This window comes from Scleropages formosus, chromosome 7 (assembly GCF_900964775.1).
Source record: "Scleropages formosus chromosome 7, fSclFor1.1, whole genome shotgun sequence".
NCBI lineage: Eukaryota > Metazoa > Chordata > Actinopteri > Osteoglossiformes > Osteoglossidae > Scleropages > Scleropages formosus.
The window spans coordinates 27,938,003-27,960,433 of NC_041812.1; the positions used below are offsets into that span (position 1 = coordinate 27,938,003).

At 44.0% G+C, this 22,431-nt stretch overlaps 2 protein-coding genes across 3 annotated transcripts in view; both read right to left on the minus strand.

Annotated features, from left to right (window-relative positions):
- Positions 1-4: 4 nt before the first annotated feature.
- On the minus strand, positions 5-2,694 carry LOC108931146 (G2/mitotic-specific cyclin-B2-like). Its single transcript, XM_029253655.1, is given in 7 exon segments — positions 5-159; positions 239-349; positions 455-595; positions 777-1,013; positions 1,160-1,201; positions 1,204-1,320; positions 1,964-2,694. Coding segments are annotated over 7 exon segments (903 nt in total). The 5' UTR covers positions 2,108-2,694; the 3' UTR covers positions 5-48.
- Positions 2,695-4,651: 1,957 nt separating this feature from the next.
- Positions 4,652-22,431, minus strand: part of LOC108931160 (E3 ubiquitin-protein ligase Arkadia-like) — a 28,041-nt gene continuing 10,261 nt past the window's right edge. Inside the window, exons 3-14 of one of the 2 annotated variants that reach the window (XM_018746777.2) lie at positions 21,673-21,799; positions 16,385-16,542; positions 15,746-15,961; positions 13,083-13,417; positions 10,723-10,972; positions 9,850-10,204; positions 9,327-9,452; positions 7,895-8,012; positions 7,623-7,703; positions 7,444-7,539; positions 6,795-6,898; positions 4,652-6,224 (exon numbers count right to left, since the gene is read on the minus strand). In XM_018746777.2, the coding sequence (XP_018602293.2) occupies positions 6,107-6,224; positions 6,795-6,898; positions 7,444-7,539; positions 7,623-7,703; positions 7,895-8,012; positions 9,327-9,452; positions 9,850-10,204; positions 10,723-10,972; positions 13,083-13,417; positions 15,746-15,961; positions 16,385-16,542; positions 21,673-21,799 (2,084 nt within the window). In that variant the 3' untranslated portion in view covers positions 4,652-6,106. Of the gene's footprint in view, positions 6,225-6,794; positions 6,899-7,443; positions 7,540-7,622; positions 7,704-7,894; positions 8,013-9,326; positions 9,453-9,849; positions 10,205-10,722; positions 10,976-13,082; positions 13,418-15,745; positions 15,962-16,384; positions 16,543-21,672; positions 21,800-22,431 lie in introns of both variants that reach the window. The other variant, XM_018746775.2, reaches the window with a different exon arrangement.

A 22,431-nucleotide genomic window follows, 5' to 3' on the forward strand; every position in this document is an offset into this window, starting at 1 on the left:
GGGTTAAAAGCATGTTCATTTAAGTGAAGTTAAGGGGTTTAAAAAGCCTCAGGACCCAATAAGCAGTGGGGCAGCCAAGTTTCTCAGGCTGGGTGACCACAGCTGTGGAAGCACACTGACCCTCATTAGCTTGCTGCTGGCATACTTGTTCCTCACAGCCTACATGGGAGACCAAGCAGCAAGTTGTTGCCAGACAAGCCTCAAAAGCAGGATAAATCAAAAGAAACCATTTACTTACAACATGCTTTGTGAGACCTTCATTGACCTTAACCACATTCTTTGTCATGTGCTGCATGATGGGTTTGAGGTGGTCTTCACTATAGCCTGCATAGTGCTCTTGCATTACAGACTACAAGAATGAGAAGGATAAGGCTATATGGGAATCACTCTCGGAGCAAAGCCAATGCTGAGCTCAATAGGAGGAGCTTCTACTGAAGCTCTGTACTGTTCTTACCCACTGCTGTCCATCAATTATCAGCTGGGAGAGACACAGGGCAGCTGCTGCAGTTTCTGAAGGTTGGTAGTGCAACATATCATAGTCCATCAGGGTCAGCTCCATTAAGTATTTAGCCAAGGTGTGCTTCTCCACATCAGCCTTAATGGGACACATGTGCGTTAATTTTGCTGGACAAAGTATCCCAACCTGTTGATTCCACAGGTCTCAATCTCAAGACTTATTGAATGCCATTTTGTACATTCAATCACAACTGAGCTATGGTTTGTTCCAAGCATTGAATGGCAGAACTTAGCCCTTGCAATTCACAGAAACAGCTTACACTGCCAGCCTTTGAGGCCCTTCTGAGGAAGTGCAAGGGGAGGGGGCGGCCCAGGTCAAAGTTTAAGTCCTTCAGCATCAGGACTTCCATCTTCCAGATCTCTGCCTTTGAGAAGGCGTTGTCTGAGATGTACACAAAATCAGCAACTTCAGGAGCATACATCTCCTCATACTTTGAGGCTATCAGCATGGCCGTTACGCCGACCAGCTGAAGCTGGTGTTGGGATACTGGCTGCACCTGTGGGACACACACAAATGCTTAGACTGGCCTCCTTTCAGGAGGAAATTTACATCACACTCCTCCTGAAAGCGATTTGCCAAATCTCAAGCTCAGTGGCAAAACTCAAGTTTAGACACCTTTGGGGTAACCACTCTAATACTTGCCTGGAGGAAGCGATCTAGGACAGCAACAGTCATATAGAGAGTGTCTCCTGCAGGAGCTGGAACTTGCAGTGTACCTGGATGAGCCAGTTGACCAGGAGGGCACGCATGCGCTCGTTTATTTCATAGCCCTGCATGTAGTTTGGCCGGATGGGCTGCCTCACCTAGAAGAGAAGCATACAAAAGGTAACTGATGCATAGTATGTCAAGCCTTGTGAGCCTAAACAGCTTTCCATTTTTTTGGTGTCTGCCAAATTGAGCAGCCCATCACATAGAGTCAAGTTATTTAACCCATTTCATGTCCCAATGACTTGGTCAACACTGATTTTTGGAATTGGTGTACACCTCATTCAAAAGTTATACTGCTTGAATAAAGCAGAGCAATTACAAAAGCACTTTACAAAATTAAAGTGTTTCAGAACAAGTACCTTGGCCAGCTTTAGACCCCTGCTGATTTGTCAGTCAACATGTTCCTGTTTAAGTAAATAACCAGGCCAGCCCATGGACTGGTGATGGAAGGGTTAGAAAAGAACATACAGGTGTCGCTTTTACATTCTACAATTCATGTGTTTGTGGTTCTACAGCTGGACATATCTAACCAGAAACCAGGGCCTGAATAAAAAGTCACCTTAAACCAAAGGTAAGGAATTAGTTTTGTGTGTCACGATGCCTTAAGGCAACCAAAGGAAACCATCTGGAGACCAGCAGCAAGTATAAAGTCTGACAAAGTAGGAGGGTTGTAGGAAGGGTTCAAGCACATGCCAACATCTTCAGAAGGCCATCTTAGCATGAGGTGGTGACAAGTACCTCAAGCTGTCTCAGGTACATGTAGATGTCCTTCACATATTCAGAACACAGCTGTGGCACGTCAGCATCCCCCTCATCGACGTCCTGGACAGGGAGCAGCACATCTGAGAAAGCATTGCACACCTTCTCTTCCTTCTCCTTCATTGAAGGATCAGCATAGGAGGGGATGCGCTCCTCTTGCTGAACTACTTTTTGGGGCTCCTGTTGGAGCACCGGGATGCACCTGGGGGGAGCAGCGTGAGCCACAGCCGGTGGGCAAGCAGACTTCGAGCTCTTTGGCTGAGCTCGCAAAGGAGCTTTCTATTAAGAAGAATAGAAAGTCAGTCGAGTTGTAGGAAGAATGCACATATGAACCAAGCTTTGATACCTTCATCTGTCCAGGGTGGCTCAAAATGTTTGAGAGTTCCATGAACACTGGTCTTACAGCTGTTGACAGTGCTCTTTCCTGCCACCCTTGATTTCTCTCCATTGCAGTTGTGTGTGGAGAAGTCAGGTTACTGCTGATCATGTTAGAGACCATAGCAGGAGAAAACCCTAATGGCACATGGAGGGAATCACACCACAGGTGTGTCAGGTTCTTATCTCTCTTTAAGAATAGGGCTCTGGATGCTCAACCATTACTTGATGTTCCAAGTCACCTTGGACAAGGTGACTGGTTAAATAGATGGTAGTGTGATAAACACCATGAAATGCCTGCAGTATTCTTTAGTGATCCAGAAGGCTCATCTTGCATTTACTCCTTTAGCTAATGCTTTTCTCAAAAAAAAAAAAAAAAAAAAAAAAAAAAAAAAAACCCACACACACCCATTTATACAGCTAGGTAGTTTTACTGGAGATATGTTAAGTACCTTGCTCAAGAACATTACAACACAACATGGATTTGAACATGCCATCTTTGGATAGAAAGATAATAGCTGTAACCACTAGGCTACAGTGAACATGTTTCTCATAAGGAGCTTTTGAATTTATGAAGTATTTCCATGTATACCCACTACTGTCTACCCATTGGCTGCCTATAAACTACCTGCATCCAGGTCAGGATGCTAATAACAGCCTACAGAATCCATCAGATGGGCTCCTCAATAGCTCAGCAGGAGTCAAGCAGATCATTATGCTCCTCCATCTCTGCCCACTTGGTGGTGCCACACACAAAAGGTCCAAAGTCACACAAAAGCAGGAAGGTTTTCAGTTCTGGAGCTGATGGGGTAGAATAACCTTCCTCACCCTCCTTTCACAGAACTGTGAAGTCTCCCCAGAGCCATGTACTGGGTTATCTATACATATACCGTGTATATACCCCCCCCCCCACACACACACACACACACACATTCCTGTGATGTCACATTCAACAGAATGACATCTAGTCCTGTACTCCCGAACTAGATGTATCCACCCCCCTCTCTCCTTCTGCTCACATAGTGCACTTTCTCCACGAAATGAACACCACTTTTAAAAGAATAAAAACCACCTAAATGAATAAATACAAACATATTTTCAACTCTTTCTTACGAATGACCAGTGAGAACAGCGTTTAGGGGTCCACCAAGAAAAACAAATATGGATTGCGTTCACTTACAGGCGCGCACACTGCCAGCTGCATTCTCTATACGACTGCACGGTAATGTGAACTAACAACCCCTTCCCCTCGCGGGGCTTTAAATACCGTTCCCGCTTTGTCCTCATTGGACAGCGACTGGAAGCCTGAACGTCATTGGCCACCCGCAACGGAAGTGAAATGGGTCCAAGTGACCCTTTCCAGTAGGTCCAGCGCTGAGACAGCGGACTCCTGGAAGTGGAAGAGATGATGATGAGATCGATCCGATCCAAGACCTTTGGACAGAAGCTTTCTGCGCCATGAATCAGCGACTGTTGTTCAACTGCAATGTGGTGCCGCAAACACACAAGTTCTATAATTTCTTCTACTTCTCTTTCATAAAATACGTGAAGAGCATGCTAACCATTGCAAAACGAGACAGCGCGCGGTCACAAGTGATCACATTTCCAGTGAAGCGCCGATTCGCCTCGCGTTTGTGCTCAGGTGTTCTGTCAGGTCCCTCTTCAGTTTCCACACGCAAGTATAAAGAGGGGAGCTGCTGGAGAATGACGTCACTTAAGAGGAACACTAATTGTGTGAAATAAACCGTGGCTCACATGTGCGGACAGCAGGCAGGGCATCAACAGCTCAGTACAAGCAGGTTCATGAGAATCAATAGAAGCCAAGGCCACCAGGCCCATGAGGAGAGCTTCATCATTGGTGCTCATGTTTTTTTACCCCCAACTTCTACACTGCATGTACAAAAGAGACGCAACAGACAGGGCAGTTTCCTAAGTTTATTAATATTTTAAAACTAATATAAATCCCCCAGAAATTGCATCCTGGGGCCCTTACAATAACTGAGTGCAGCGTTCCCACACTCCATTCAAAAGGTTTCATTTCTCAACCTTCCGCAGTCAAAGCAGAAGCATTTATCTCACCTTGCATTTTTTTTTTCACAGGTCTGTCTTTCAATGTGCAAGTATATGCAGGTTAACTACTGGAGAATAATGTTAGTGTTTAACATTTCCTAGTGACAGAAGCAGGATAATGCTGCTGACTGGAGGAGGGCAACAGGGACACTGACAGTTCAGCATCATCAGGTATGTACAAATCATAAGATGATCTGACAGTCACATGGAATTCTCTTGCTCTTTTTTTTTTTTTTTTTTTTTTTAATTCTTTTTACTTATAGGCAGTCTGGAGACAGAAATGTGATGAAAAACAAAAAGCAGAAATCTCAGGCCAGAAGCCATTTTCAAATGTTCACAGATGAAACCGGCTGCTACGGCAAGGCTAATATCACCTAAAAACAGGTGCTCTTCTCTAGAATAGTAGGGGTTGAAAAAAAGTTATGGGGGTGGGCAACACTATCTGCAACCCTAATGCCTTCCACACATTTCTCATTCTTCAGTTTGAGGGGGGGGGGGGAAGGGAAAAAAAACAAAAAAAACTAAAAAGCCAGAAAAGTGACATTCATTTTTATGAGACTGCAGAAGAATGGTACACAGTGGTGGGCAACCATGGCCTTGAGGGCAGAATGACCTCTGGGTTTTCACTGCATACAATACTCAAATGTGACTTTGCTGACACCTAATTCAACTTACAAGGTTTCGACACTTTTACACAGCTGGGTGGTATTACTGGAGTAATCCAGAGTAAGTACAATGAACAAGGGTCCTAAGAAGGAAATAAGACTTGAATGAAGAGCATAAACAGATATCCTGAACTGCTGTGCTTCACTGAAAGAAAGTCACATTTTGCAAGAATGAACTGTTTAAAAAAAAAAGTCAACTATTCACATGTGCAAAATCCATGATGCTACTTTTCATAAAACCAAAGACTAAATCTTAGAAAACACATTAAAAAGGTAAACTCTGGCCCTTGCATGACTGCCCAGCCCTGGTGAAGGTTGTGTGTTCAGACAAACATCCAAAAGGTGAAAGGCATGTTTCCTTGTCTGTGTGTGATGGTGCTTTCAAAGATCAGTACAGTTGGAAATACAGCATTGTTTTGTTAATTTCCTCCCAAAATTAAGGAATGTCTTAATTTTCTAAAGTGTTCATTTTCAATTACTGATTACATTTGCCTGTACATAAACTAATCAATATAATCATAATTTAAATTAATCCTGCACTGCTCAGCTTGAACTTCTATTTGCTCCAGTAAGGCATTATGCATATTCTTTTATATATATATATATATATATGTATAAAAAACACTAGAATAGTAATCCTTGCCTGCAAGTTTTTAGGCCACAAGAAGTCACTCAAATGTGCAAAGAAATGCAGAAGAACCATGCAAAAAATACAAAAATGACACTTGAGGAAAACAAAAATCTACTTTAAAAGCCTTATAAACACAATAAAATGTGTGAAGATGTCATTCCGAGCAGTACTGATGTAATATGACAGCTGGCACTCGGGGTTCAACATTTCTCCCCCACCCATCTTTTTTTTTCCTTCTTCTCACTCCCCACCCCCTCTCTTCATCCCTGCATTTTGAGTTGGCGCCGGTAATGCATGCCATCTTTGGTTGACTGCAGTATTGAAGAGAAACTGAGGATAAACTGACGACTAAAATCAAAAATGAAGGCCAAACAAACAGCATCAACTCTCTGCCGACAGCTGGGCCTCAATGTCCACTCTGCAGATGGGGCACTTCTTATTGGTGAGCAGCCACTGGTCCACGCACAGCTGGTGAAACAGGTGCATGCAGGGAAGGCGTCTGTCGCACAATAGAAAGAGAGGCACATATCTTTAAGATTGTAGAAAAAGGTAGAAGTGGTAAATTCAGCAAGAACTTCTAGTTTCCCTGCTTGAACACCAGAGGGCACGAGAGTCCAAATGTAGGGGATCAAAGGAATGAACATGCATAAATACAGTAGGTCCAACGGAAATTTCAAAGGACATATTAGCAATGCTTGGCGCATCATATAAAACTTCTTATACAGCACCTTCCTTTAGAAAATTACATTTTTTTTGCTGCCTACATCACCACTTTCCTTTGGGAAAAAGTCCTCAGACTTTTCACATATTTCAAAATGAACACAGAAGTTTGAACACTAGACACCAAAGGCTCTGAATTAAACTGTTTAGGGGTACCTTCTATGAAAATTTGGTAAAACATAGATCTGTATAAACTGAGAACCATGACTGCAATATTGCAAACTGATACTGGAAGTTGCTTTTTTATTTAAAATGTGCCTACTAGTCAACAGAAAAAAAAAACCCAAATATTCAACAGTGCAGTTTGACGACCTGGAGACCTGACAAACGCAGCAGCTTCAGACCATACCTTACGTCTTCTCCTTCCTCCAGGATCGACAGGCAGATGGTGCACTTCTCCTCCGTGTCCTCCTCCGTGCCTTCTTCCTCGTCCTGTTTGCAGTGTAGCTTTCTCTGTCCATGCAAGAAAACACAATGAGTCAGCTCGCGGCAACGGCCTACTGCAGCGCGGATCAAACGCCACGCTGCCGAAAACCAAACAAAACACGACGATTCAGTGGGATTACCTTTCAAAGCGGTTTAATTTGGATTGGTCTGCATGCTCTGTTTACATTGGAGTCGCAGATAAGCAACTGCACTCACTAAGAAAGGTGAACAGACGCTGGCAGGATTATATGTGTTCCGTGTCTTCAGACACCAGACAACAGAGTTACTGCATCTGCTACCACCTTCTCCAGAGGGCAATGCTATAATAATACGCCCATTATGTGGATGTAAGGCACTATGAATTTCGGTGATAGAGTCACATCCCATTCAGGGTGTACCCTGTACTCTCAAGAACAAAAGCTTAAACTGTACTCATTCATCCTTCACAAATGGGGAATATTTTGGGCTTTTATACACAATTGTTTAAAAAAAAAAAAAAAAAAATCTCCAGTTCTGGGATTAAACAACACAGACGCAGAGCAGCTGGAGTCATTGAGGATGTCCTCGCTCACCTTCTTGTACTTGTGTGGGTAAGTGCATCTCTCTATGGTTCCCTGAGATGCACCTCGGTTCACTGTCCCCAGCCTCTCCTCCAGGTGCAGAAGATCCTGAGCGCACGAGACCACCATATTGAGAGAAACGCTCACAGACACACAGACAGGAATGCAGTCCATGCTCAAGAGACACGTACTTCGTATGTTCGTCCAAATCCAGTCATTCTGGATGAAATGTAGCGAATGTGCGGGTAGGTAACCTCAGGCATGCCAGTATGCTGTGAAAGTGACGAAGGACATTAGAATCCAGAGCATCCTGGCACAAAAAAACCATTTATACAGATTCAGAGAAAGTTCTTTGGCTCACTGTGCTCACTATTTCCATTTACCGCCTCCTGTCACAAAGGCCGTATGAGTTCCTGCTCCAGGAATGAATAATGCGAGAAGTCAGAAGCAGCGCAGGACTCACCATGAAGGGAATGGGGAAGTGGTGCAGTCGGGGGGGAGGGTGATAGTGGGGCAGAGCTGCGTGCAGGTGCCCCGGAGGGTAGGGTGCCACAGTGACGCCCGCCTCAATGCCCAGATCCCTGCAAATGGACTCACGCTGAGCGTCTCTGTTGTGCGGCACTCATATCCTCAAATACACCACAAGTACTGTCTTTATCATTAAATCACACTGTACACTGGCTCCTGGTGTTATGAACACTCGAGTTATGAATTTTCAAAGATACAAACACTTTCAAGTTATTTTTTCTGAACGAACTTTCTTCACCATACTGTTTTTTACAATTTCTGTCTGCTGTGGAACGAAAGTGACCCACATTTCTGCAGACAGCCATCATATGGCACTACAGTATAAAAGACACCTCCAAATGCCGCTGTACTGAAACCGAGTTCTCGTTGAAGAAAGTGCTGTAAAACAGGAGTAATAGATAATGGGCCAAAACAGTACATGACGGGAGAGAGGGAGAGAAAGCACTTTAATTCATCTCGCTTTCAGTGTTTCCCTCGCTTCTGGCAATCATCCCTGTTGGCGATTAATAACAAGACGTTACACGTTTATAGGATGAATCAGTCCATGAGCAGCTTTAAAGAGGAATTTGTGCAAACAACGCATTTTTAATTTTACTTATTTTGAATTAGTTTTCATTCTATGCTGCTCAAAATCAACTGGAAATAAAAAGGAAATTCCAGCAAATTTATTACAGCTCTATCCAAGATTTTTACAGAACCTAGCCTATAAATCCATCAAGGTATTCTTGTTTTATTAAGTCTAATTGATTGTGTAGACAACAAAAAAAAGTTGAAAGTGGACTGAAAACGAAGAGCATGCAAATGAATAGGAAATGGTACAGATTGTGCGTTTTCTGTAATTTTAAATTACTTTTAATTTATTTTGCAGCTCCAGTGCCAGTACCCTGACTCATGCCCTATCTTACTGGGATAGGCTCCAGATCACGGATACATCGCACTGGACGCTTAAAACTAATTGATAGGTAAAGTGTTTGAGCATTTTTGTTTGTTTTTAAATTTATTATACCCTTATCTGAGCTTTTTATAGAACCTAACCTCTGAATAAATGAAGGGACCTCTGTCTTGTCTAACTTTTACATACTGTGACTTAGTAGTAAAAATAACTTTGGAACAAACAAACAGTTACAAAATGACTTGCAATCCCAATTGTGTTCATAAATTGAAGAGCCAGTGCATTCCTTACTCAGATTTAAAGATGGTAACAACAAAGACAAAAAGGAATCAGTCTTGGAAAACATACGAAAAACAGCTATACAAGCTTTACATACACTTACTTAAAAAAAGAAAAAAAAATCATTTTGTAGTCAGACAGAAAATTAGGCCAAATGGAGGGACAGGCCTCTACTCATGCATAGCAGGGCACTGACCAGGTGGTCCTCTGATCTGGCTGGCGCGGGTGCGAGGACATGGTCTGTGGGACATGGATATGGTGACCGTGACCGTAGTTGGGGTGCATTCTGTGGGGGTGTGGTGGCGGCCGCTCATGTGCTCGTCTGAAGTGCAACAGAAAAGTGAGAGTCAACGCACTGTTGGCAACCGGCAAACAGCAGCAGCACCGGGGAAGGCACAGCCTGCCGTTTTAGGAAATACCATGGCAACCCAAGTAGTGAATTCTGTGACCTTCAACGCAAGCACAGCAAGAGATCAAAAAATTGTATTGAGATCAACATGCTCAAGGTTCAAGAATAAAACTGCATCTAAGAACAAAAAATAAGAAAAGCACCTACTTTAAAAATACTTCAACAAAGATCATCTAAGTTTTACAAGAAAAAAGGTTCAGAAAAACTAAGATTTTCAATCCACACGGGAACGCGACATTTTCAGCTCTGTAATGACTGCGGCGGTGCTGCTGATCCGTGAGGTGGCTGCCTCGGCTCGGTCCTCACTCACGTGGGGTGCTGCAGCATCCGGCGCCTTTGGACCTCCATCCTCTGGAACATGTCATGCTGGTGCAGCCTCTGAACTGAGGGTCCCAGTGTGGGGATGGGGTGTTCGGGACCCAAGTGTTGGGGCAACGTAGCCCCTGAACTAGAGAGAGGGTGTGTGGGCAGGGAGGCGGGTGCCGCAGAGGGAACGGTGTGACCATGGCTGTGGGAAGACAAAGGGGCGTGGAAGGGGTGGACAGGGTGGGGTATCACGTAGTCCACGGGTGGAGGGGGCTGCGGTGGAGCCGGGGCATTGCTGTGAGCATGGGGGCAGGTTGAGGTTGAGGTCTGGTGATGGAGAGGGCGGGTCATGGGTCCATCTGTCCAATCACAGAAAGAGGGCGGAGGAGACAGGGATGGGGAGCATAGGAGAGACATTAAGGTCAAGCTAAACTGTGCAAAATGCATTAAGCAACTGTCCACTTGTTTTTAGGGTTAAAAGAACATGCACACAAAGCACGTCTGGTGATCTTGAGAAAAATCACAGTAAAGTGTCGAGTCACTCATTGCACTTGTCAGGTTGGTTCGGTTGTAAGGAACCTTACATGACAGAGAACAATGTCCGTTCTGCCACAACAAAACTGAACAGCAGCATGTAGTCAGAAATGCATGAAGCATCTGGGAGGAAAGGGGACTCTGAATAGGTACTGAGATGCCACTGCTTTAGCTCCAGATATGAAAATGCATTAAAAACATAGTTTTGCCAAAAAGCAAAAACCGCTGCACACATACTTCCTCTGGGGGGAAAAAAATGACAGCATGAGAAAAGAGGAGTACTTATACAGTAAGTACGTGAAAGCAAGGACGTACAAGATTAGATGATCATAGGATTACTCACAGGAATGCATGTAGTGCCTGCAGGAGGACAGCTGGGGTGGGGCTGGAGGTGGAGCCACCATGGGGGAGCTATAGGTGTCTACGGCACCAGGTTGGCTGGGCCCCGGCATGGGCGTGGCCTGAGACACATAAACTGGGGCTCGAGAGGATGAGCCAGGGCAGCAGGGATCGAAGGCTGATGTCCCGAGGAAGCCAGTGCTGCCGTTCGCATTGCTCCGCACACCAGTGTTACTCAGGTCCACAGGCAGAGTCTGCTTTGAAGAGAAAGGGAGTACAGTAGAGAAGGGGCCGAGGTTCTGTTTACTCAGAGTGGTCTACCGATGTGATATGATTACCCTTTCCATAGCTCTCACTACCGCATGCTTTCTTCAGCAGAGTCTCATTGTTCAGCAGAGAATCACCTCGTGTTACATCCCAGCTCCAGTAAAAACATGCATACACACCATACACTTTGGACTGGCAAGTGGTGTGATTGCAGGGTGGTATGAAGACACAGTAGTGTCACGTGAGGATATTAATCATTCATGTAGCTGGAGACTTGTATATAAACAGCCAACACAGCAGGTGAGATGAAGAAGAAACAACACTGCAGAAAGCCAGAGTTTCTAAAGGCAGCAACTTACCCCCACACTCGAAAAGGGGGGAACTTGGGATAGTAGAATCTTTTCAGAAAAAAGAGAGATTTGGCCAGAGCTGCAGTACAAGGCCTGAGAGCTTTGCTACAGGCGCCACCCCTTCTTAGATCTCCATCAAGGAGGAATATCTCAGCTCAGCCATGAGGGGGGGCAAAACAGCCCTTATGACTTTAAAAAGACACAGACACAGACACAGACACAGACACAGACACACACACAGACACAGACACACACACAGACACAGACACACACACAGACACAGACACACACACACACACACACACAATATGCAAAAATGAACATTTCTTTTTAAATTGAGGAAATCTTCCTGAAAAAGAAACTGGCTGAGGACTTGCTGTAAAAACTCAGTGATCGAGCTACACATTTAAAGAGCCTCATCCCATTTCCAATATGCGAGACTCAAATCCGTGCTTTTTAACAGACACACAAAGATTTATAATAATAATAAAAAAAACAAGCAGACAGAATAGAGTTGAGCTTCCATTAAACAACATTCATTAAGCATGCAACATTCATGAGCCTCACGGGCAAAGAGGCTCCAGCTGACGACAAGGCATAAAACTAAACACCTCCAACAATCACAGCATCTTTAATTATTTAGCAGCGGCACCACACTGCACCCAGAGAACCTGCCGGGTTTGTAACTTCTCTCAGAGAACGTGCATCACCATTTCTTTATACATCCACCTAGAATCGTCTATATTTACCTCCTCGTGTGTGAATATACTGTATATAGGCAGGCACATGCACATACCAAATAAATCCACTAGTGAGCAAAGGTGCCCTGCTCCTCTCCCATTCTGTCATGATTATATCTGGCTGAGAGCTGTTCTTTTTTATTAAAAAAAAAAAAAAAATCTTTGAACTTTCAAGGGGAATTTCTCATTCTAATCATTTCACAAAATTCTTTGCATATGGTCCCAGTTTGACATCTGCATGGCAGAAATGTATCTGTACCATACACACTTCAATAAAGAGCACATCTGTTCTTCATCTGTATGAATAAAGTAACTCCAGGAAAAATGCTAACAAACAACCCAGGATCATTATGGAACATTGTTTACTTTCATTGGACAAAAATAAAAAGTCTTTTCTTTGCAGTTCATCCAGAGAACCAGGGGCATTAGACATGGCAACAGCTAAACCAGTTCTACCATTCACATCTCGTGCGTGTGGAACCAAACCAGTTGGGCAGTTAAGAGTGCGTCAGCTTTAGGACCCAGTCTTATAACACGATACATTTGAAAAACACACAGCATAGACTTTGTTAACAAGCACACCCAAATTACAAAAATAAACACACATATATGAAGATGGATACCTGTGAGAACAGTCAACAAGAAAACACTTAGGATTAAAGTTAAGCTCAAGATTATGAGCCAGAGAAGTAATGGCCTTATCTGCATTTCCCACCACATTGAACCATAACGTGTTATAAGCAAACAGGGGACCCCCATGCTGCCGCCCTGCTCAGTGCTGAGATCCTGTGCAGACAAAGTTGTGTGACCAAAGAGGCCTTTTTCCTGTCTCACTGTGGCGTTTCTCTGGAAAACATGCTGCTATCAGGTTGGTTTGAAGGCAGCCTCCCAGTTCATACACCGTTAGCACAATGCAACCTCACTCTGTTTCTCAAATACGCGTTTATTTTCTAAAACCACATGCACGCGTTGAAGAGAGACATTATGAGCTCTGACTGTGACCATACCTGGTCGTGGCACTGCCCGCTTGCCACGCCCATTGCTCCGCAGGGGGGCGGGACTGTGGTCGGCCGCTCGAGAGGGCAGCTGGGCTCAGGAAAGGAAAGCGAAGGCTGTGGGGCAGGAGCTGGGTGGTGGTGATGATGGTGGTGGAAGTGATGGGTATGGCTGTGCTGGGAAGGGGGTGGGGGCTGCTGCTGACACCCAGAGTGGGTGTGGCCTACAGGCAGATGTCCTGGGGAAGGGCCGCTGCAGGGGGAGTGCTGGGGGCAGCAGGAGGGGAGGCGAGGCATTGCAGGTCCACCAGTCTCCCCCGACAATGTGGAGACTCTTCTGGCATCATCTAGCAGGAGAAATGGCATATGGGGATAGAAAGCACGTATAAATACCGAGTAAAAACTCCCATATACACAAAAGGTCAAATATCCCAAGTTACAGAATAAATCTTTCAAGAACAGGTCACACCCGTTCCTCAGAAAAAGTGGTTATTTTTTCCAGTGAAGTCAGCCTAAGTACACTGCTGTTGTGTGGGAAAACTAAAATCAAGATGTCATGTAAATAATATTTTTCAGCACAACAATGAAAATACCATCATATTTTATGGTTTTGTTTTGTTATTAAAAATGACATCCAGCTTGCCTTTTCACTTCTTCAATATCCATAACAATTACTCAATGCAGGGTTGCGATCATCTGAATTATGGCATTTTAAACCTGGTTCGAACACCATCTGAACAAGCTTTTCTCTGTTGTGGAAACTCCTTTTAATCTCTCATCTTGTTTAGTATATATATATATTTTATATTTTTCTGTTTCCCAGAAAGCTCTTTTAAGAAATACTTGGACAGCTTACTTTTTTAAAGTCTGAGGTCCTCATTTTGAAGAGTTTGGCTGCAAATTATTTTGTTTTTCTTTCTTTAGATTAAAAACACAATCGAAAGGTTGCTTTTCCAAGGCAGGTGTGGTGCATAGCATTTTTTTTTTTTTTTTTTTTCTTATTAACCTGCAAATACTCCCTTTAATTCATATTGAATAAAGTTTTTGGAAACACTACAAATTTACATTTACTTAGCAAACGCTTTTCTCCAAAGCGACTTACAATGGATACTATGTAGTGTTACTAGCCCGCACACCTTATTCACCCAGGTGACTTACACTGCTAGATACACTACTTACAATGGGTCACTCATCCATACATCAGTGAAACACACTCTGTGTCACTCACACACTAAGGGGGAACCTGAACAGCATGTCTTTGGAGTGTGGGAGGAAACCCACGCAGACATAGGGAGAACATGCAAACAACACAATGAGGGAGGATTGAACCCACATTCTCTCGCACCACCCAGGTGCTGTGAGACAGCAGTGCTACTCGCTGTGCCACCATGCCACCCAGCTTTCAGGAGTATACTGTAGTGTTTGCGAAACAGATAACACAGACACCCTGATATGGGCCTGTAACAACTGTATCGGTCCGCTAGAACAAGAGGAGACGGACACAAAGATCTTCATCCCGCTGTGCGCAATGCCCATTTCAGTTACAACATTTTACTTCACAAGGAGTTTCATTAAACACTTCTACTCTAGCTGACAAGGCATTTGTTTTCTCTCTCTTCATTTAGGAGGACCAAATGTGGCATTTGCACACCTCCTGACAGCTGAGTAATGTAAGACATTGACACATTTCTTTAGCAGATACTTTTGTCCAAAGTGACTTACACTGATTATTATGTAGTATTCAGCTGAACCCTTCACCCAAGGTGATTTAAGGTAATCCAGTACTACACTGAACGCTGTACAGTCATCCCTTGATTTATAGAGCTAGTTAAGGTAACACAAACATGCATACACACTATGGGCAGTTTAGAGTCACCAATTCACCTGAAAATGTCTTTGGACTGTTCCAATGTACCAGACGGGAATGAACTGCTTCTGTCAGAAACCTTTCACCATTGAAAGAACACAACTGTCATTCCTATAATCAACTTTTTCCACCCATTGTGGAAGTAAAATGATATAATGGGCAAAAACAAGATTGTACTGAATACAAGGCTGTTTTAAAAAAAATATATATATTTTTGTGTATTTTTAAGATGTAAATTGAGACTTTTTGTTGTGAAGGACTCACTGAGGCCCGAGTAATCAAACTGAACTACAAAACATGAGAAACATTAGAGGTTCATCCATCATCAGTGGCATCATTTCTGTATGATGGCGCAACAAGTAGTGCTGCTGTCTCACAGTACCAGGGGCGGTACGAGAGGATGTGGGTTCAATCCCCCCTTAGTCTGGACGCGAGTTTGCAGATTTTCCCCGTGTGTGAGAGAGTGTTCCACTGGTGTGTAGAAGGATGTCTCTCTGCAGTTAGTTCATCTAGCACTGTAAGCCACACAGGTGAAAAGCTCTGGGCTGAATACTACATAGCATTTGTTGGAGGTTTCCTTGGAGAAAAGTGTCTGCTAAATGAATAAATGTAAATGTAATAAAAGAGAAAACACTGCTTGAAACGACAAAATTACTGTAACACCACTGCATTATGAAAGTATGAAAAATTTTCACCTGGGATTTGAAACCACATGTCTTGACCACAAACCCCCAGCAATCAACATCTTCGTCCCCCCTCTTAAGGCCCCTTAGCTGTGGCTGTTCTATGGCTGACAGTCCTTCCTTACCCCCTGTGGTGGACACAGCTGTGCTGCTGTGGGCCTGCATTCCCAGAGTGCTCTGGGACACTACAGCAGCAGAGGCAGAGCCGCTGCATGAGGGTCCAGGGGCATCATGGGGGAGATCAGAGGTAGAAGCACTGACAATGGAAGAGGATGAGGAGGAAGAAGAGCTCACAGCCTTGGAGCAGGATCCATCAGAGGTGGTTGGAACTACTGAGAGATCTGAAATAAAAAAAGCAAAAACACAATGATTGCAGCTAATTCCAGCCTTTTAATGTGCACTTGAGTGCTGAAAACGCTCTCCAATTATGGTGCCACACCCTTGTTTTACACAAGCAAATCGTGGAGCCTGATATGTGAGATTTTACCAGGTGGAACACGAGCAGTGTGGTAAGGTCTCAGATATTTAGGTTATTCTTTTTCATGAGTTCAACATATGGGTCAATCATTATCGTTACTGTTCATACATACAAATAGTCTATGTTTTCAATGCTGCTGTTTGTGGGATACTAACTGAATCAGAGGTCAGCAGAAAATGTAGTGAAGCAAACTTCTGAAATGTGCAGGAACTGGTTCTGAAAATGAGCTTTCAAAATTAATGTACAACGTGTGACCCAACGGACCACAGCTGAAACGACTGCTTACCGTCATCATCCACAGTGAGATCTACCACCTCGCCAGCGCTCTGTCGCAGAGGCTGGATGACAGTGGAGAGGCGGTGGCGGCCACGGCCATCTGGGCCTCGGCTCTGAGAACAGCTGGGGCCCCATTGCGACCTCCCATGGCCACTTGCTGAGCGGGGCCTGATGGATGAAAATGGCACCTGGTTAAAAGGTCTACAGACAGAAGAGTTACCCATCAAAACTTGCAACTGCAATGCTGGCTCGAGAGTTTAATGTACGCCTTAGGGGCTGGAATTTCATTTCACAGGTTCCAGTTCAGATTCAAGAGTCTTAAGATGACCAAAATGTGGAAAAAAGATAGCAGTGTAATGAGTATGGCCACAGAATAGCCCAAAGATCATTCCTGAGAAATATAGAAACGTTTATACCCTTAGCCTTGAAGGGACAACAGCATCGAGTAAAAACAGTAAATGTCAAGGCAGCAGCAGCAGCAGAGCAGATCTTCAGTAAAATTTCCAGGGCTTTGATGGTGCGTTTCTACATCCCGCACATCCCTAATTTCACATCATACGTAGTTCTCCATTACGTGCTTTAAAAAACCTCCACTGCCATGACCGATGGTAAAGGGCAGTAGTAAAACACCCTGGTGCGATGCAATCTCTCCTAACACGGTGGTTAAGAAGGCTGATAGGCACTTTGGAACAAAGCTGCTGCTCGATTGCAAAGCGGCGGCGGCTGCTGAAGACATACTGGGGATGTTTAAGTGAGGAATACACCGATTTCCCCGATCAACCACACACCCACTTCACAGCGCTGGCAAATATTGCTCGACAACCCTTAGTTGCAATACTCATGGGGAACACCACCTGCCACCTCTTTACAGTGGACAGCCATGGTCATTCTTTAGGCTAAAAGCACTCCGACACAGACCTACCAACTCTGAGGGTGGTGGCATTGTTTTGCATGACCAACCTCCTATAGATGACATTTTAAGGCGTGCAAAAAGCGTAATTGGGAGTGTCTGCTGCAGTTGCTGAGAAGCTCCTTTGGATTCAAATTCCAACAGTGAATAGGCAGTTAGAGGGATGGTGGTGGGTTCATACTTACATTGGCACAGCTTGTTGTGTTAACTGTCTCCTTCCACTGGGGCATATTAAGGGGGCCAGGGGGACCACAGTGTGTGGCAACCACAAGGCAAATGATTTACCAATGCCCTGTTGCACATGTATAAGCAGTGGGAGGGACAGGGTCCTCAAGGTACATTTTAATTAGTTACCTACCGCCATCCAACAGCATCGCAGCATGAGGCTACCCCAATGAAAATGTATTTACACCAAACTAGCAAAGAGGAGCAAAAGAGGGGCAATACAATTTGCAGCGTGGCCCTCGTGACTGGTTCTACAAGCCAACAGCTCTGCTCTTCGTTCTGTAACTCTGTATTTGATGGCTGGCGACTGCGGCGCAAATAGCGAGTCGCTTTGATTCCTAGATCCAAATAAAAACAAGAAAGCACCTGTTGCTGAATGTCACAATACATAAAAACGACTCTGCCAAAACAGTGCTGTCACTAGATGATGAGCTGGTAGTGCAGGCGTATAATCAGGGATGCTTTTGGAAAATGGGTTCTGAGCACTGAGCAGCAGAGCAGAGCCAGGAGCCTCGATGGGGTGGCTGGCAAAGGCACCCAGTGTACAGAGTACTACGAATGGAGGGTGGAAAGAGGTAACAGTACTGAAGAGGCAGGGAAACACCTGAGTGGCAGAATGAAGGCAGATGACGGGATGAAGGGAGAAGTATTTGAGACAGAAGACATCCTGACAGCCCCTCCTCAGTAGCCACAATGCGTTAATTTCTAGGAAGGTGTGACTTCCCAGCATGTGGGCAAGAACTCAGGAGAGGACAGGAAAAGAGAACTGGGCGTTGGTGTCATTCAACTCACTAGGCTGTTCCAAGAACGGAAACTACCTTGTATTTTGAGCATATTTCATTGTACACACATGAAGACCACTTACAATAATTTGTAATTTTATAATTTTGTATGTGCGTAAAGTAATATTTTTCTGTGAGATGTACGTCATTTTGGAGAAAACGATCTGCTAAATGAATAAATGTAAATGGGCTGGAGACAAATACGGAAAACATGGAGTAGAACCACACTTTGCTTTGAGAAGCTTCAGTCCATCTGAGAAATGCTGTCACACAAGACCTTTACTGAGCTGTAAACCTCTTGAGTAAGGAAACCATCCTGTTCTCAGAGGGCTTACAGAAGCGTAAAACCACTCCACCCTAATAATTCCTCCAAAAATGATGAATGCCTAAATATGGACGCTGGCAAGACCACAAAAGGTTTAATTTAATGTCGGTGGTAATGAAAATACAAACGTTTTAAGCAGTGTTTATAGGAATGCCGTGTAGAAAGTGCTGGAACTGCAAAATGCACCTGGTTACATAAAAGAGCTACAGGCCCCTTCATCCACACGTGACTGTGCAACGCAACACAATCTTAGGACCTGGGAGACTGCTGTCTGTAACATCACAAATCTACCACCATCCTTAACAGCTGGCAATAAACCACGGGTGTCAAGACACAGAAAATAAACCTGCCTGGGCATAGGGAACATTAAAAATTGGACTCCTGCTTGTCCCCCATTGCTCAGGTGTCTGGGTTTTGTGCTCATACCTTCCTCTTTCTGTACCTGCCTCCACAAACTTTTTTCAAATTGTAGGGCTACCCTACAGACTGAAGCTCACGGTGTACAGTTTTTATTAAAAAAGGGTCAGAGATGCTGATTTGATCATGTTCATCTTGAAGGGCGTTTGATGGTTTTCGATAACAATTCGGTGCATTACACACGTGTTCGGCGTGCTTCAACTTGCCACAACAGTTCCTGTTTTGCAAAGCAGTCTTTCCTTGTTTGTCACATGCTCTCTCAGTTTCACTATTTCCGCTGGCATGCTGAAAAGAAAAAATATACTGTGTGTGTGTGTGTGTGTGTGTATATATATATATATATATATATATATATATATATATATATATATATATATATATATATATACACACACACACTTTTATTAGCTTTTATCCGGTTTTAAACATCTCTACCTTATATTTAAAGTCGTTTTACATTTATTCATTTAGCAGATGCTTTTGTCCAAAGCAATGTACATCTCAGCGAAAGTACAATTTATGCATTACATTGAGAGAAGGAGATGTAGTTGCAGACATGAAAGTCTCAAGCAAACCTAGTTTGTTCTGAAGCCACATTTTAAACTTCTGATTGTCGGATCTGTTCTACAGCTGCTGCATACTGGCATTCGGCTACATTAGTAATGTGTTCATCTTCCTTTGTTTTTAGTTTCTGCAAAGTTTGTCCCAATACACTACTTGCAGTGACATAGCTGATGCTTTTCTCCAAAGCCACTCAAAATGTTAAAGTTACAATTATTACAAGCTTACAATTATTTACCCGTTTATACAGCTGGGTAATTTTACTGGAGCAACTTAGGGTAAGTACCTTGCTCAAGGGTACTACACCTGGAGGTGGGATTCAAACCTGCGTGACAGCAACTCTAACCATTACACTGCTAGCTGTGCTACTTAAATATATTCACTTAGCATAGAAACATAACTGAAGTATTCCATCAATAAAGTGTTGAAGTGCAGGATTTTAGTCCCAAACAGAATATAAAAATGTTCCCTTCAGCTCAACTTGCGCGCGCGCACACACACACACACACACACACACACACACACACACAACCATCATCATAGAAGTAAACATATTACGGATTCATTTATTACCTGTAACACTCCAGCACTGGTCTGCATTTTTTTTCCGACAAGCCAACATACTATTCATTTATTACATGAATATAGAATAAATGTTTTAAAGCAAGATATTTCCCTTTGATCACTGCTTTGCACTTCAGGTTAAACAGCAAGGGAAAAAGTTGTAGTGGTAAAACGACTGCATCTGCTATAAAGGAATGACGAGACCTATCACATGCAGAGAGCAATTAATCCCAGTTGACAAAGTGACTTTGCTGGCAGCAGCAAACTGGCCAGTGGAGCCATTTCTGGAAGCACTGAGTGGGATAATAGAATCAAGCTGGTGGAAATGATTTTAAGCACCATCCACCAAGGCACCTCGATAATAATTACACCAAAGAAAAAACGGAAACCGGGGAGGGGGGGCACGCGCGCGCACACACACACACACACACACACACACAAATGCTGGAAAGGCAAATTTCACATAGACCACTATCCTAGCCATGAGACTAGCGCAGATGTGAAAGCCCCCGAACCCCCCAAAAAAAAGCTCTTAGTAGACACTACTAACAGCACCACAGAGCTGCACCTTAGCGTGACCTCAAAGGATCCATCATCTCCACATCAGACACACTGAAGTCCACAGATGGGCTCAAGGCTGCCTAGGCAGCCTTGGGCGATTTCAGAGGGGGAAATGAACCCAGAAGCCTCCTTGGGAACCGACAGGCAGTTGGTATTTATCTAACACACATTTCCCGTGCCAGTGTGGCAAAGGGGGCACAGAGTTGGGTGAACTGGCAAGCCAAGCTCCACCCACACATTTGACCTTTGCAGTATCAATATTCTGCATCCCATGAGGACTTGTAATGTACACATTTTTTTTCTTTTTTTTTTTTAGCTGGATAAGAACTGCAGACTCAGAATTCCTGTTGTTTCTCTTTATTTCCATAGAAACAGAAAAGCAAAGCACGACCATTTGGTGGCCAGGAGGATATGCAAGAAACCGCTTTGGGTACCTGCACAACATAATAATCTGATATTCATGCAGCCAGTAGCAGCTACTCTGCCCTACACAGCTTGAGCTTTGCTTTGGAAGTTCATAGCTCCTGCCACATGCAATAAGCGGAGAATGCATCTGCGGGTGGAGTGAACGAGTTGCTGAAAGAGCTCATTGTCCAGCTCCCAGATGTATGATATTCACAACCACCTACCCAAGATGAGAGGATCCAAGAAATAAGACCTTTGCTTCTGCATTAAGTATCTGTTAGAAAGGGGGGGGGGGGACATCTGAAGTGTTCCTGCACTCAGAATACAAGATTTAAAGCCATGTAGATTTACATAAATGTGAGGATAAAATTTACCAAGCTTTTGCAGAGATACATAAGAGCTGCTGCATATGGGAGCACCTCAGACTAGTCCATATGCTGAGGTGAGATACAGGCCTAATGTGTGTGATATTAGGTGTGAAACAAGTTATGTGTAGCCCTGCCGTAAACAGCAACATATTTAGAAAAAGAAAAGGCTTAAGGGCTAACCTGCATCCGTCGCCCACGGTAACGATCTCCACCTCGCTGTCTGTGGAGGTCACGTTGATCTCCTCCGTGGCCTGGACAGTGGGGGCGGGCGTCGCCTCGATCACCACCACATCTTCATCCAATGTGCCTGAGGGAGAAACCAGCATGAGTCACAAATGTGTGCTTGAGAAGTGCTATAGGTGAGGTCTGCTCTGGTCTGCTGCGATCCCGTTTGTGGGCGCCGGTCAGAGACTGAGGTTAGCAGGGAAAGGATTGGGATTCAGTTTGACTGCCAACGATCCTGTCCTTAAACAACTGTAGTGGCACCAACAGCCTTTGCGTCCAGCTTGCAGACTAGTGATCACAAGCAAATCAGCACACACACATACATACATCCCAATTGTTATGGTCGGATAACGCCTACTGTTCTTCGAAGTATCTACAAAGGCAATTTCCTCTATATGGAAATAACTGCTATCAAAGTTTCATTCAGAGAGTCTAGAGGTTGTGCTCTTGTCTGTACAGGTACATGTGCCACACAGCTGAGACTAAACATCTACATCACCTGTGTTGTTAACCCTAACACATTTATTCTTTACATATGATTTTATTTGGGTCAAAACCTGAAGAGCTGAGATGACACACAGCATTGTGTGTTATAGACATAGTAAGGACAACACTTCTCTACGGAACAACCAAAGACCGAGTCCACCCAGAGGACTTCATTTCCCAGATGAACATTAGTCATTGCTCCCATGGTCAAGAACAAACCGTATAACC